The sequence below is a fragment of the Myotis nattereri genome, assembly GCF_964212035.1.
Source record: "Myotis nattereri genome assembly, chromosome: 3".
In the NCBI taxonomy this organism is placed as follows: Eukaryota; Metazoa; Chordata; class Mammalia; order Chiroptera; family Vespertilionidae; genus Myotis; species Myotis nattereri.
In genome coordinates, this window is record NC_138077.1 from 198908327 (window position 1) to 198922588 (window position 14262).

Below are 14262 nucleotides of genomic sequence, written 5' to 3' on the forward strand. Positions count from 1 at the left end.
AAAGTGGTAAGAACACCAATTAACATGATGTGAAAATTATTGGTATAAAGGGGTTTCACAGTGAAAATAAAAGAATGCAGTTGTAGAAATGCCAAAAAACAGCACGCCAATATTTATTCTGTGGCTGCTTCTAAAACTTGACACATAATGTTTTCTTTACTAAACACATAACCACAAACTGTGAAAGATAAGTGGGTGATGTGTTGAATTCATTGGATCTGGCCTAGGATTTGATGAGTGGGGACAGCTCCCTCACGGTCCCATCATCCTGCCAGTCGACTGGATTTAGATGAGGCGAGAGAAAGAACCCCTTGCTCCTCCTAGTTCTTGCTGATTGCATTGCTGTTTTGGAGGGAGGCTCTTCTTTTCGCAATGGAAACTTTTGTTGTGCGTATAGAAAAGTCCACATAACCGTGTGTGCAGGCTCGTGGGTATTCCTAAATTATGAGTGCTCATTTTTTGATGAAAACAATTTTTTTTTAGGTGAAAGAGCGAAAAAAGCAATTAAAGAAGGAAGGAAAACCTACAAATGTAGAGGAGGATGATCCAGAGCTGGTGAGTTAAATGAGGGAAAAGCCACCTTACCTGGTGTGTGTGGGTTCACTGGTGAGTTAAAGAGAGGGAAGTCTAAAGAATGATGCACACATGCATAAACATTTATTGAGTATATATTGGAGTTTGTAGTTGACTTTATTTTATGAAACACACACATGAAGCATTATCTATAGTTTTTAGTACTTTTAATTTCTTTTGAAGTACTTTAAAAATGTCGGTACTTGTGAAATATAGATTAAAGTCCTAGATATTTATGATTTTATTCCTAATCTTTTCAGATATCTCACCTGTACTTCATTCAATAGCAGTTATTTTAGGGACTTATGTTTATTGAATTTTTATAAAGCATTGTACTTAGTTTTAAAAGAAACAGTAGCCATTTTTATAACCATATTTATGAATTTCTGTGATATTTAAATCACACAAGTATAGTATTAATTGCAACTGGCACAGACAGCTTTAAGAAAAATCACAGATGACTCTTATTTTCATTTATATATGTGTTGACTGATTTTAGAGAGAGGAAGTGGGGGAGAGAGAGAGACAGAAACATCGAAGTGAGAGAAAAACATCTATCAGTTGCCTCCTGCATGTACCCCGGCCGAGGATCCAACTCGAAACCTGGGTATGTGCCCTGACTGGGAATCGAACCTGCCACCTTTTGGTGTACAGGATGACCCTCCAGTCAACTGAGCCATGTCAGCCAGGCCACAAGTGACTCTTAAACAGCTGTCTATGAGCCATGAGTTCATTGTGCTCTCTAGGTAATAATCTACAGAGTTATGGAGAGCATTGGATAATCCAGTAGGTTATTTATTGGAGATTGGTTAAGCGAGAGATTCTACTTAAATATTTGTGTCTTTTTGCCTGTTTAGCCTGAAAAATTTAAAGTCATCTTAATCTTGCCTCAACTTAGGTCAGCATGTAAGTTATCCATATACCTATCTTGGTTTTAAAGATTTATAGAGAAGAGGCTGTCTTGCTAGGGAAACTTCTTTGCAACTTCTCTTGCTTCATTGATTTTGCTAACAGTGACTGGTCCCATCATCCGGACAGTAATGTTGCTTGAGAACTACTAGGCTATATTTTCCAATGGTCACCTATTTTGGGTTTACTCTCTTCCAGTATTTTAGTTTTTTTCTCCTCAGTCTTATTTTTTCTTCCTTTTAATTACCCTCTGTAGTCTTTTCTGAAGGCCCTCTTACAAATATTCCTTGGTTCTTCTAAGTTGTTAAGAACCCTATTTTTTTTTAAAATAAATTTTTATTGATTTTTAGAAAGAGAGGAAGGGAGAGGAATAGATAGAAATATCGTTGAGAGAGAAATATCATTGATCGAAGCTGTCTCCTGCATGCCCCCTACCTGGGGATCGAGCATGTATGTGCTCTGACTGGGGATCAAACTGGTGACCTCTTGGTTCCTGGGTCAGTGCTCAACTACTGAGCCACACCAGCCAGACAAGCACCCTAACTTTATGTTAGTTGTCTTTTTTTCTGATTATAAAGGAACATATACTAATAGAAAATTTGGAAAAAGCAGAAAAATATAAAATATTGACAGTCACCAGTAGCTGTTCACCCAGGAGAGTTTAGAGCTTTTAAAGATATTAAAATATTCATGACAGACTCTTTTACTCCTTTGATGTTTGTCTTTATTAGAGATTGGAGTTGGTCACTGCTTTCATTGTGGACAGTAACAATATTATAACAAGCGAGAAATTTTTGGGCTCTTTTACTTACTTTTCTCTTCATATATTACTCTTTTCCCCAGTGCCTCTGATTTTAGGCTGTAGGTTCTATGAAATCTGCATGATGAGTTATTTTCTAACTTTCTTTGTATATTTAAAATCCTTTATATTTGGAGGGAACGTTTTAGAGATAGAGTTCTGTTTTCTTTTTAAAAAAAATATATTTTTATTGACTTCAGAGAGGAAGGGAGAGGGAGATTGAAACATCAGTAATGAAAGTGTCATTGATTGGCTGCCTTCACACCCCCCGACTGAGGACCAAGCCCTCAACCTGGGCATGTGTCCTGACCAGAATTGAACCATGACCTCTTGGTTCCTAGGTTGATGTTCAGCCACTGAGCTACGTCCGGCCAGCCAGAGTTCTGTTTTCTATCTAATATGTTAACTCTTTCTGACTCTTCCAACAAGGATGTTGCCCCATCCTCAGAGTTCAGAGTAGAGGAAAGGAGCAAGAAGGGATAAGCCTGCTCTTTCTAAGAACATCCAGGAAGTTGCTACATCACTTTTCCTATTATCCTATGGGCTGAAACTTAAGTTACGTGGACCTCACTCTGCTACAAGGAAGCCTAGGAACACAGGCTTTTATGTTAGGTGACAATGTGCCTGAAGGTAAGGGATTTTAGATGGAGGGAGAGGAGATAATGAGATGGGTGGGGGTGGCAATTACAGCCCTGCCACAGTTAATAGACCCCTAAGACTGGTCGTCTTGATAACAACTTCATATCTCTAGTATCTAGTCTGGTGCCTAGCACAGAGTAATTATAAAATTTTTGTGAAAAGAAAAAGAAAAGGAAGTTAATTTTGGAAGGTCTTTGGCACAAAGGATCCTCCAAAATCTCAAATGGTTGTGATGAGTAGGTAGTGCTTTTTACAAGAGCAAGTTTCCTATGTATCATCTGATGGTGAAAGTGGTGGAAATATCTCAGAGGTGGATGTGTTATTTATCTCTCGAGAGCATCATTAAGTGGTTCTCTCTGAAGATCCTTTTCTTTGCCGAGTTCTAGTTTGCTTTTGTTTTGGGCTCCATCTGAAAGTACTTGATTCAAGTAGTTGGTAAAATAATTTAATTTTATTTTCTTTGGTTCTTAACTTTCTTGTAGTTCAAACAAGCAGTATACAAACAGACCATGAAACTCTTTGCTGAGCTGGAAATTAAAAGGAAGGAGAGAGAAGCCAAAGAGATGCATGAAAGGTATATATCAATATATTCACTTAAACCATATTTAAATACCTAGATTAACTAACATTGCTCTTTGGGGATTTTTCCAAAGAAGGAATAATGTAATAGGTCATTTAAACAATTATCTAAAATAGTTATCTGAAACAGCCAACGTTTTGAATTACAAGGGTAAGAAATTCTGACTTTGGGAAATACTGAATAGACCTGTCCACAGGGAGTTTATAATCAGGGGTGCTGTGTACTTTCTTCCTGATTTCTTGGAGTGAAATAGGCAGTTATTGAGGCCGTTGTTACTGAGGCCAGAACTTTTTGTGTCTGGTGGCTGCAGCTTTGGTGAGTAGTAGTAGTATCTCACACACACACACACACACACACACACACGTATGTATAATCACATATACAATGTCTGTTGTCCTAAAGTATGTTTTCCCTGGCTCATCAAAAATCTTGAGTTTACTGGTAACTTATTTTATGTATTTTGTGGCGTGGATTGGTGTTAAGCAATAATTAGGTTTTGCTAGTTGAAGTTGTATGAAATGTTCTTCTTTTGGGATAGGATTTTGTGCAGAGATCCTTTTGAGTAAGAACCTCTGTAATTGTAATGGTCATTCTACTGAAGTAGGTGGCCTGGGTTCTCGAGATAGTTTGTCAGTGGCTGAATGCAGAACGTCCAATTAGGGTTGGCTGGGTTTTGATGGTCTTGTCTATCTGTGTAATGAGAATTTATCTCTTCCCCATAGTCTTATCTGCATGTTTTAAAATGAGACATTTATGAAACAACTTAAATTTATTTTATTTCATTGTTGATAATATTACAGATGCCCCCCAATTTTCCCCCTTTTACCTCCTCTATCCCTCTCCTCCCAGCCCCACCCCAGGCCTTAACCACACTATTGTACTTCGGGCCCTTTTCAGATAGCTATCTTTGGTTGTGTTTCTTTTGTTGTTTTTAATCCTCACCTAAGGATATTTTTTCATTGATTTTTAGAGAGAGTGGAGGGGGAGAGTCAGAGAGAGAGAAATATTGATGTGAGAGGGACACATCTATTTGTTGCCTCTCAGAGATAGAGAAACATTGATGTGAAAGAGACATATCTATTGGCTGCCTCTTGCATGGGGATTGAGCCTGCAACTGAGGTATATGCCCTTAACCTGAATTGAACCTGAGACCCTTCAGTCTGCAGGCTGACCTTCTATCCACTGAGCCAAACTGGCTAGGGCAAGACAGCTGCTATCTTTGTAGAATCCTAGGAAATCGAATTACTTTATATGTTTGCTTCTGTGGGGAGATGCTTTAACTTGTATAGTTAGCACACACTCTTAAGTATTGTATAAATACCACAGTCTGGCTTTCCTTATAGGAAGCGACAAAGGGAAGAAGAAATTGAAGCTCAAGAAAAAGCCAAACGCGAAAGGGAGTGGCAAAAAAACTTTGAGGTAAATTTCCAAGGTGGTCAGGGAGGGATTCTTTTTTTTTTTTTTTTTTAATATATTTTATTGATTTTTTACAGAGAGGAAGAGAGAGGGATAGAGAGTTAGAAACATCGATGAGAGAGAAACATTGATCAGCTGCCTCCTGCACACCTCCTACTGGGGATGTGCCTGCAAGCAAGGTACATGCCCTTGGCTGGAATCGAACCTGGGACCTTTCAGTCCGCTGCTCTATCCACTGAGCCAAACTGGTCAGGGCAGGGAGGGATTCTTATTCCAGAGTAAGAAAACTTCCCAGCAAAGAAACTTGGTTTCCGGGGCATTCCCAGGATTGACTGGAGCTGACAGTCAGGGAAATGGGATATGGGGGAAGAGTGAGTTGCCCTGCCTCAGCCTCCTGTGAGCTCTGTCGCCTTGGCAAGGGCAGTGAGGATCCCGGAATGGTGTCTTAGAGATTGTGGTAGGCACACGCTGCTAAGTAGGCTCAAGAAAAATGGCCTGCCCGTTTAATTTAGGGGCAGACAAGGAGAGGTGCCCTACTTAGAGGTCTTTTAGTAGAACTGAGGTTCTTATGGACCCGATGTCCTGCCTACAGAGAGACTTGTGGTTTCTGAACCTGACTCCCCTTTGACACTCTAGTTACATCCTTCAGGTGCACAGCTAGTTATCTGAATTGAGCAACACTTGGTCTCAGGGTAGGGATTGGCTAGCCAGAGTTGATGACTTTGTACCATGCATGCATGAATACAGAGATGAGCAGGCCCCTTGATAAGGAGGAAGAAGTCCCCAGTGGCCCTCTCAGTACAGCTGGTGCTGGCTTTGAGCCTCCATCCAAGTGTTGGTGGGAAGTAGGACAGGTGCGGGAAGGAGTGGCTGTGTTATACTGGCTGGCCATATGGCTTCGAGAAAATGATTTGACTTCTCTGAGCCTTGGTGTTGTCATTTGTGAAATGCTAGTGGCACTGTACACAGATCAGTCAGCTTTTTGTGAGGATTAGAAATAGCATATGCTAACTGTCCAGCCCAGAGGTCCCCAACAAAGAGTGGCCTCCTTGTTGATATGAGTATTACTCATTTTGTTTTCCACTTCTGACCTGCGGCTGCCTTATCCTGCCTTCTAGGGGTGGTATGACTTTCCTGGGCAAAGGCTTGTTCCAGATGCTGAGCTGGGTTACAGGCAATGGCAGAGCAGGTCAGGCCCTTCCTCTTATTGACTAGTTTCCTTCCCTCCAACCACTTTTGTGTTTAGGAAAGTCGAGATGGTCGTGTGGACAGCTGGCGAAACTTCCAAGCAAATACAAAGGGGAAGAAAGAGAAGAAAAATCGGACCTTCCTGAGACCACCGAAAGTCAAAATGGAGCAGCGAGAGTGACGCCTGGGCCACAGCCACGGACCTTCCCCCACTGTCTCCCACCTGCTCTGAAGGACTCATTCTTTCCTCCCATTTCCCCCCAACATAGAATAGTATTTGCTTTTTAGGCCATTTTGTTTTCAAAACAATTTAATATCAATCAGAGTAATTCTTTTGTACATTGAAATGAGGGGCTTGGTTTAAAAAGAAACCTTCCTCCAGCCCTTACCCCCAGGCCAACCAAGATTGGAAGGTGCCACCGCTGGTGCTGCCTTCTCCACCCTGTAACTTAATGTTTTGTACTTCACTGAATTGTCATGGTTAGAGACTTCGTGTATAGTTTGTGGAAATCATCCGATTAAACATATTGCTTAAAATGGTGTTGCTGTGACTTCAGATCCAAGCCTGGGCCACCTGGGGAAGCCCCTTTGCCTCACTGTCTCGCTTCTGGGTGTGGCACCCTTCAGAGCCACAGGTCAGACAGGGAAGGCAGTGGGCACACAGAGCAGTCGCTTGACGCCCTGACATCCTGGGGTGTTCGGCATGTGTTCTTCCGTCTGACTGGCCAGTCTGTGTGGCATGAAGCTCTGCGCCATCCAGACCTGCTCACTTCCCAAAGAGCTTGCTGTCCTCCATCTAACACCATTATGTCCTAGCCTGTCTGCATTCATTAGTGATCGTATTCTGTATGTGTAATAAATTTTTATACCCTAACCATTACTGTAGTCTTAGGTGTTATTCCAAGGTGGGTCCCTTGTCTGACTTGGTCCAACCCTGATATCCTTTGGAGTTCTGGCTCCCTTATTGGCTAAACCTTATTTGCTAAACCTTAGTTTCTTCATCTGCCAAATGGGAATATAGACTACTGTGGCAGTTTTTAGGGAGGAGTAGCTATCTATACTAGTATACATAAAAGGTTAAGCGACTGGCCGGCTGTTCGACTGGCCAATGGGATGACGTGCACTGACCACCAGGGGGCAGACACTCAATGCAGGAGCTGCTGAACGACAGCAACTTTGCAGAGTGCCCTCTCGCACTCTGGGACCCCTTGGGGGATGTCAGACTGCTGGTTTGGGCCCGATCCCTGCAGGCCAAGGGACCCCACCTGCTGGAGGGACCCTGCTCATTCCACAGACATCCTTTGAGCCCTGGCACTGCCCCAGGTGCAGCTGGCCAAGGAGGGACTGCAGGAGATTGGCTCCAGGGTGGGTCTGGCCCATCTTGCCCAGTCCTCCCCTGCTGGTCACCTTCTAATTAATTTCCTTTCAATGTGCATGAATCCATGCACTGGGCCTCTAGTGGCATATATAAGGTAGCTCCACAGTGCCCAATGGGTGTTGCCAGTATTCTTTCTGTGTTACGTGAAGGTCCTGATTACTTTGAGAATTAAATAATGTGTGAAAGTACACGGCTCATTGTATATACTCAAATGTCCTGCTGGCTATGAGAGACAGCCCTTGGGAGGGACATAAGGTGAGATACAGAGAAATGACGAAGATAGGAGACACTGGGTGACTTGAAATTAGACTTGCTACAGTGTTTCGTAGATGAGTAAAGAGGAATCAATCACAAGGCACAATCTCTTGTATACTGCAACTTTGATTTGCTTCCTTTGGAGGGGTCAGAAACTTGGGTGTCTTACTGTCCTCCAAGTGCAGCTGAGCACATCCCAACTACCGCTGAGTTCGAGCATGAGGGTGGGTGGGGTGGTTAACACTGGACCGAGGCAGGGGGGGGGGGTGCATGTCATGAGATAATGCAGACTCCTGTGCTGGAGCAGCCACTCTCTTCTAGCCAGGCGAGTGACACCCACCTCATGCAGCAGGTGTGCACACACTGCCTCCTTACAGGGTCTACAAGCTTGTGCTCGGCGGGCCCAGGCTTTGCTCTCAGGAGGTTGTGCCAGCAATCAGCTATGGGTGTGCTGATTCCTTCAGCAACTATGCTGGTTTAGAAGTGAAGTGGTGAACACGATGGGGCCCTGGCTGCCCACCTCAGCCCGCTGGGGACATGGGTGCACGGACAGGTACAGAGATCATGAAAGGCACAACGTGCCCACTGCTCTGAGGAGAGGGCCCTCGATCCCGTTCTCAGCAGTTGGGGAATGTTTCCTGGAGGAAGTGAAATTTTTAAAAACGTCCTCACCCGAAGATATATTTTACTGATTTTAGAGAGGAAGAGAGGGATGAATAAAGGGGGGGCGGGGAGGGAGAGAGAGACATCAATGTATGAGAGAAACATCGATTGGTTCCTCCCATAGGTGCTCCTAAATGGGGATGGAACCTGAAACCCAGGTATGTGCCCTGACTGGAATCGGAATTGAACCGGCAAACTTTCAGTGCATGGGATGACACTCCAACCACTGAGCCACGCCAGCCAGGGCAGGGAGTGACCTTTGTAAAGGTGGTACCGAGAGGCTGATGCATCAGTTGGGAATGTTTTCAGGTGCAAGGAATGCCCAGCATAAGCAGATCGGGAATATCTGCTTGCATTAGAAGCCTGGTGGCAGGCACTTCAGGTATTTTTCATGGGCTCAAGAGTATCCCCAGGGAACCAGGTTTTTACTGAGCCTCCTCTCCATCCTCTCTGGAGGGCTTGTCGTCTCATAGTCACATAGTTCCATAGGAGGTGGTGGCAGTACCACAGGGCACACACACCAATTACCAAGCAGAAATAACTCATCTGGGAGGCCACGCTTCCCCTGAAAGACGTCACTGGCCAATAATGGTCACATGTCCACCTCTAACTGTAAATCTGGGAAATCTGCAAAGCAGAACGGGCCGGCCACAGACCAGGACTTGTCCCTGTGGCTGAGTACCTACCGTTCCCACTTCACTTTTGTTGGCAAGGAAGGAAGACGGGCAGATTGCCTGCTGGGGATGACTAACTGTCTGGCACAGGTGGGCTAGAACTTGAGGGAAAGATGTTTCAGTCGGAGGGAACAGCATGTGCAAAGACCCGGAGTCAGAGCATAGCCAATTTGTGGAACCGAACATCCTTTGTTTTGCCTGGAGCAGAAAAATGGCTTGAGATGATGGAAATCTGAGATTCAAATTAAGAAATTTGGCTTTCAGCCGTGATGTCCTATTTCCCCAGATGGATCAAAGCCTTCCCATTTCCTTCCCGGCATATGGTAGCCACAGACCCACTCGGAAGATGAGCAGCAGACCCCGCCCATTCTCAACTCCGCTCGAAGCAATTTCTTCAGTGCTGAGCTGGCCGGGGAGAAGGGTGTGCACTGGGGTTGGAACTGAGGGAGCATTAGTCAAGATGCCTCCAGGGCGGGGCTGTCGCTGCGGCAGCTTCTCCAGCCCCTTTATCTGTGAGTAGGTCCAGGGGTTCTTTGGGCAGGAAAGGCTTGCTGGAGGAGTGCCAGGGCCCAGGCAGACCGATCGGCTGGATGAGCCACTCCACTCCTCTTCCTGTGAATAACAAGCAGGTTGCCAGCACCCATCCCCACTCCCCACTGGGCACATACCACAGGCAGAGATGAAGTGGAAGGAGCCAGACAGGGAGGTTAGAATCCTAGCATTTGGGCCGGAGACTTCAGTGCTGAGGCCTGCTTCCTTATGTGTACAGTGGGAATTAACCATCTAAGGCATCAGTTGCGGCCGTTGGCAGTCCAGTCGCCCTCCGTCTCCCATGCCCGCGGCTGTGGTCTCTCAGCGGCTGCCTGGGCAAGCCACAGCCAGGCCCCGCCTTCTGTTTCCTTGAAGCCCCGGTGAGTGAGGGCGGAACCTCAGTGAAGCAGGATCAGCCCCTCTCCGTTTCCTCTCCCCCTCTCCACCCCCCATAGCCATCCTGGGGCATCTGGTTCATCTGCCCCCCCCCCCCCCCGCCCTGCTGCTGGGGGTTGCCAAGCGCTTCTCACCATCGAAACTGGGGGACGGGATGTGTGACCTGAGTATTGTGGAAGGGCTTGGGGACACCTTACCGAGAATTGGCTCTGCCCATTGGAATCCTGGCAAGTCATTCCCCCCCCCCCCCCCCCTGCTCTGGGCTTTAGCTTCCTCTTCTGGGGTAAAATGAGGGTAAAATACCTCCTCCGTCCTCGTTCCGTGAACTCTAGTGAGGTTCTGTGGATCGTGGAAAGCCCAAACCTTGCAAATGGAGGCAACAGGCCTGCGTTTGAGGTCAGACGACTGAAGTCTTGAAACTTCCCTGAGCCTCAGCTTCCTCATCTCTCAGGTTTTCGCCTTGCGTGTCAAGAACATCAGGGAACCAGGTGCCTGGCACCTGTGGGGTGCACAGTGAGTACTCCCTGCCCCCTCTCCCGGCCTGGTGGTCCCAGTTCCCAAAACAGTGAAAGAACAGAGGATTGAGGACACCTGGGAAACTTGTTAAAGGGACAATCCCTGAAGATTCGGATTCAGAGTTCAAGGTGGGGTGTGTGTGGTGGGGAGACGGCTGGAACTTGAACAAGCCCCCAGGATAACTCAGCCAGCGCTGGAACATCAGGCAGGGGAGCCAGTCCTCCATGAGGTGGGGTGGTTGGTGGAGCTCGAGGTTCTGTCAGAGATACCAGTATCCTCACCCCACACCTGTGCTCAGCGGGCAGCCCTTATTTGAGGTGGGTGGTAGGTGAGCATGGCTGGAAAGAGCCCTTCGGTGATTGAACTCTCCTTGCCAGGCCGGGGTTTCCCCTGGGCTCCCTCTGCTCCACCTGCCTTGGTGCTTGTTAAACATTTATTTCACCGGTGGCCCACCACCAGCACTGCTATCTCAGAATCTCTCTCTCTCTCCTCTTTTTTTTTTTTTTTTTTTACATTTTTTCTTTATTAATTAAGGTATTACATATGTGCCCTTATCCCCCCAATACTCCCCCCCCACCCCACTCATGCCCTCACCCCCTGGTGTCTGTGTCCATTGGTTAGGCTTACATGCATGCATACAAGTTCTTTGGTTGATCTCTCCCTCTTACCCCCACCCTCCCCTACCTTCCCTCTGAGTTTCGACGGTCTGATTGATGCTTCTCTGTCTCTGGATCTGTTTTTGTTTATCAGTTTATGTTGTTCATTATATTTCACAAATGAGTGAGATCATGTGATATTTATCTTGCTCTGACTGGCTTTTTTCGGTTATCATAATGCTCTCCAGGTCCATCCATGCTGTTGCAAATGGTAGGAGTTCCTTCCTTTTTACAGCAGCATAGTATTCCATTGTGTAGATGTACCACAATTTTTTAATCCACTCATCTGCTGATGGGCACTTAGGTTGTTTCCAAATCTTAGCTATGGTGAATTGTGCTGCTATGAACATAGGGGTGCATATATCCTTTCTGATTGGTATTTCTAGTTTCTTGGGGTATATTCCTAGCAGTGGGATTACTGGGTCAAATGGAAGTTTCATTTTTAGTTTTTTTGAGGAAACTCCATACTGTCTTCCATAGTGGCTGCACCAGTCTGCATTCCCACCAGCAGTGCACGAGGGTTCCTTTTTCTCCGCATCCTCGCCAGCACTTGTCGTTTGTTGATTTGTTGATGATAGCCATTCTGACAGGTGTGAGATGGTACCTCATTGTCGTTTTGATTTGCATCTCTTGGATGATTAGTGACTTTGAGCATGTTTTCATATGGCTCTTGGCCTTCCTTATGTCCTCTTTTGAAAAGTATCTATTTAGGTCCGTTGCCCATCTTTTGATTGGGTTGTTTATCTTCCTTTTGCTAAGTTGTTCAGAATCTCTTGAAGTGGAATCTGAAAAACTGGTTTGTTAAACCTTCATTCTAAAGAAGTTGTCACCCAGCCGAGGTGGCTCAGTGGTTGAGCTTCGACCTATGAACCAGGAGGTGATGGTTCGATTCCTGGTCAGGGCACATGCCCGGGGTGCAGGCTGGATTCCTGGTCGTGCAGGAGGCAGCCAATCAATGATTCTCTCTCATCATTAATATTTCTATCTCTCTCTCCCACTCTGTTCCTCTCCAAAATCAATAAAAAATATATATATATATATATTTTAAATATATTTTATTGATTTTTCTACAGAGAGGAAGGGAGAGAGACAGAGAGTTAGAAACATCGATGAGAGAGAAACATCGACCAGCTGCCTCCTGCACATCCCCCACTGGGGATATGCCCGCAACCCAGGTACATGCCCCCAACCAGAATCGAACCCGGGACCCTTCAGTCCGCAGGCCGACGCTCCATCCACTGAGCCAAACCGGTCTCGGCAAAAAAATATATTTTAAAAAAGAAAAAGAAGTTGTCCAACTGACATAGAGAAAGGATTTGATCCCCAGTTCTGGGACGTTAGGAGGAGCTTGGGTAAATAAGATGATTTTCATTTACTGAGTTTCTATGATGTACCAGGCATCACACTAGGTATAAATTTTTTTTTTTAATATATTTTATTGATTTTTTACAGAGAGGAAGGGAGAGAGATAGAGAGTTAGAAACATCGATGAGAGAGAATCATCGATCAGCTGCCTCCTGCACATCTCCTACCGGGGATATGCCCGCAAACCAGGTACATGCCCTTGACCGGACTCGAACCCGGGACCCCTCAGTCTGCAGGCCGACGCTCCATCCACTGAGCCAAACCGGTTTCGGCAACACACTAGGTATAATGCAGGGAGAATGTGTTGCTGTGACTGACCCAGGCTCAGAGATGCTCCATGGAGGGTTCAGGCTGAATTCCAGAGGTGGCAGTCACACCCTGGTCCAGTGGATTCTTAGACTCGGTATTTGAGGATGTCCACCTGAGGCCTAAACACCTTTGCTTCCTGCTAAGCCCAATCAGGTGTGGGTGTGGGTGGAGGTGGAGGTTGAGAGAAGGAGTAATTTTCAGGCAGAGCACCTGAAGTCGGAGCTCCAGGTGCAGTCCTAGGCTTTGGTCAGACAATGGGCCTCCTCAGAGCAAGGATTTTTTTCTCACTCCGACTGGGGGTTCAGGGCAGGGATGGTGGCGTCTCCCCGTCAGATGGGGGTGGCTTCAGAGGCAGGATTTTCTCTTTCCCAGCGGACTGGGCCTCCTGAAGGCAAGGCTGTCTCTTCCTTTTCTGGGGGCACCTGTGGGCAGGTTATGTCAGACACATTGGAAAATGGCCTCCTATGGGCAAGACTGCAGTGTCCCCGCCTACAGGGGTATCTTCTGAGAGCAGCTTTGGATCTTTTCCACCAGCTTGGCGCTCACTATAGATGGGACTGTGCCCATTGAAACTTGGGCTCCTAAGGACAGGGCTGGGGGCTTCCTTAGGTCAGGGCCCATCTCCCCTTCAGACAAGGGACCCAGTCTCTCCCTCCTTTGCCCACCCAGGCCCAGCCCTTCTTCCGAGAGAGGCTACGCATTGAATGGGCCCAGCCCTGTGCTGTTGGCTGAGCTGGTATACAGGGAGAGATTCCTTGGCCGAATGTGCATATTCCTGGTGACCTTGGGGTTGGGGTCCCACCCAAGCAGCTGGCTTCTTGGATTTATGCCCTGATCACCCAGCAGAGCCGGCAGGCAGGCCTCCCCTAATTCTTTATCCTACTGCTGAACTGGGATTGGAGCATAGAGGAAAGTGAGTCACGCACCTAGGCCTGGGCCTGCCTCCTGCCTCCTGCCTCCTCCTCCTTCCCTGCCCAGCTTCCTGAGTTCCCTGAGAAGCCTTCCAGGAAACATGCTCTCAGCGGCCCCCACCACTCCTCAGCTGCTTTGTCACCTCCTAGACCACTGTCCCTGCTGGTGCACAGGTAAGAGGCGGTGGCCGGGGTGAGAGGGTGAGGTTTGGCTGCTTTTTCTAGCTGTCCCCCAGTATCCTTGAGGCTAGACAGGCTCTGGAGGGGTCTGAAGAGCTGGGTTATGCCTGACTTCCCTGCCATCAGCAGCCGCTCATGGACACATAGTCCCCCTGCGTCACTCACAGACACAGTCTTTCGCCCTCAGAGACATGTAGCACACACAACCACCAACAGATACAGCATCCAGCACATCACACAAAACATCCTCATCACCCACAGACACAATTCATGGCCCTTCACAGCCACGCAACACACAGAGACTCTTGGCATCCACTGAGACAA

General features: G+C 46.6%; 1 protein-coding gene across 1 annotated transcript in view; it reads left to right on the forward strand.

The window, feature by feature from the left end:
- Positions 1-6984, forward strand: part of DNAJC8 (DnaJ heat shock protein family (Hsp40) member C8) — a 28459-nt gene extending 21475 nt beyond the window's left edge. Inside the window, exons 6-9 of the mRNA XM_081086274.1 lie at positions 484-555; positions 3403-3494; positions 4844-4919; positions 6163-6984. Of these exons, the coding sequence (XP_080942400.1) occupies positions 484-555; positions 3403-3494; positions 4844-4919; positions 6163-6285 (363 nt within the window). The 3' untranslated portion in view covers positions 6286-6984. The remainder of the gene's footprint in view (positions 1-483; positions 556-3402; positions 3495-4843; positions 4920-6162) is intronic.
- Positions 6985-14262: the final 7278 nt, after the last annotated feature.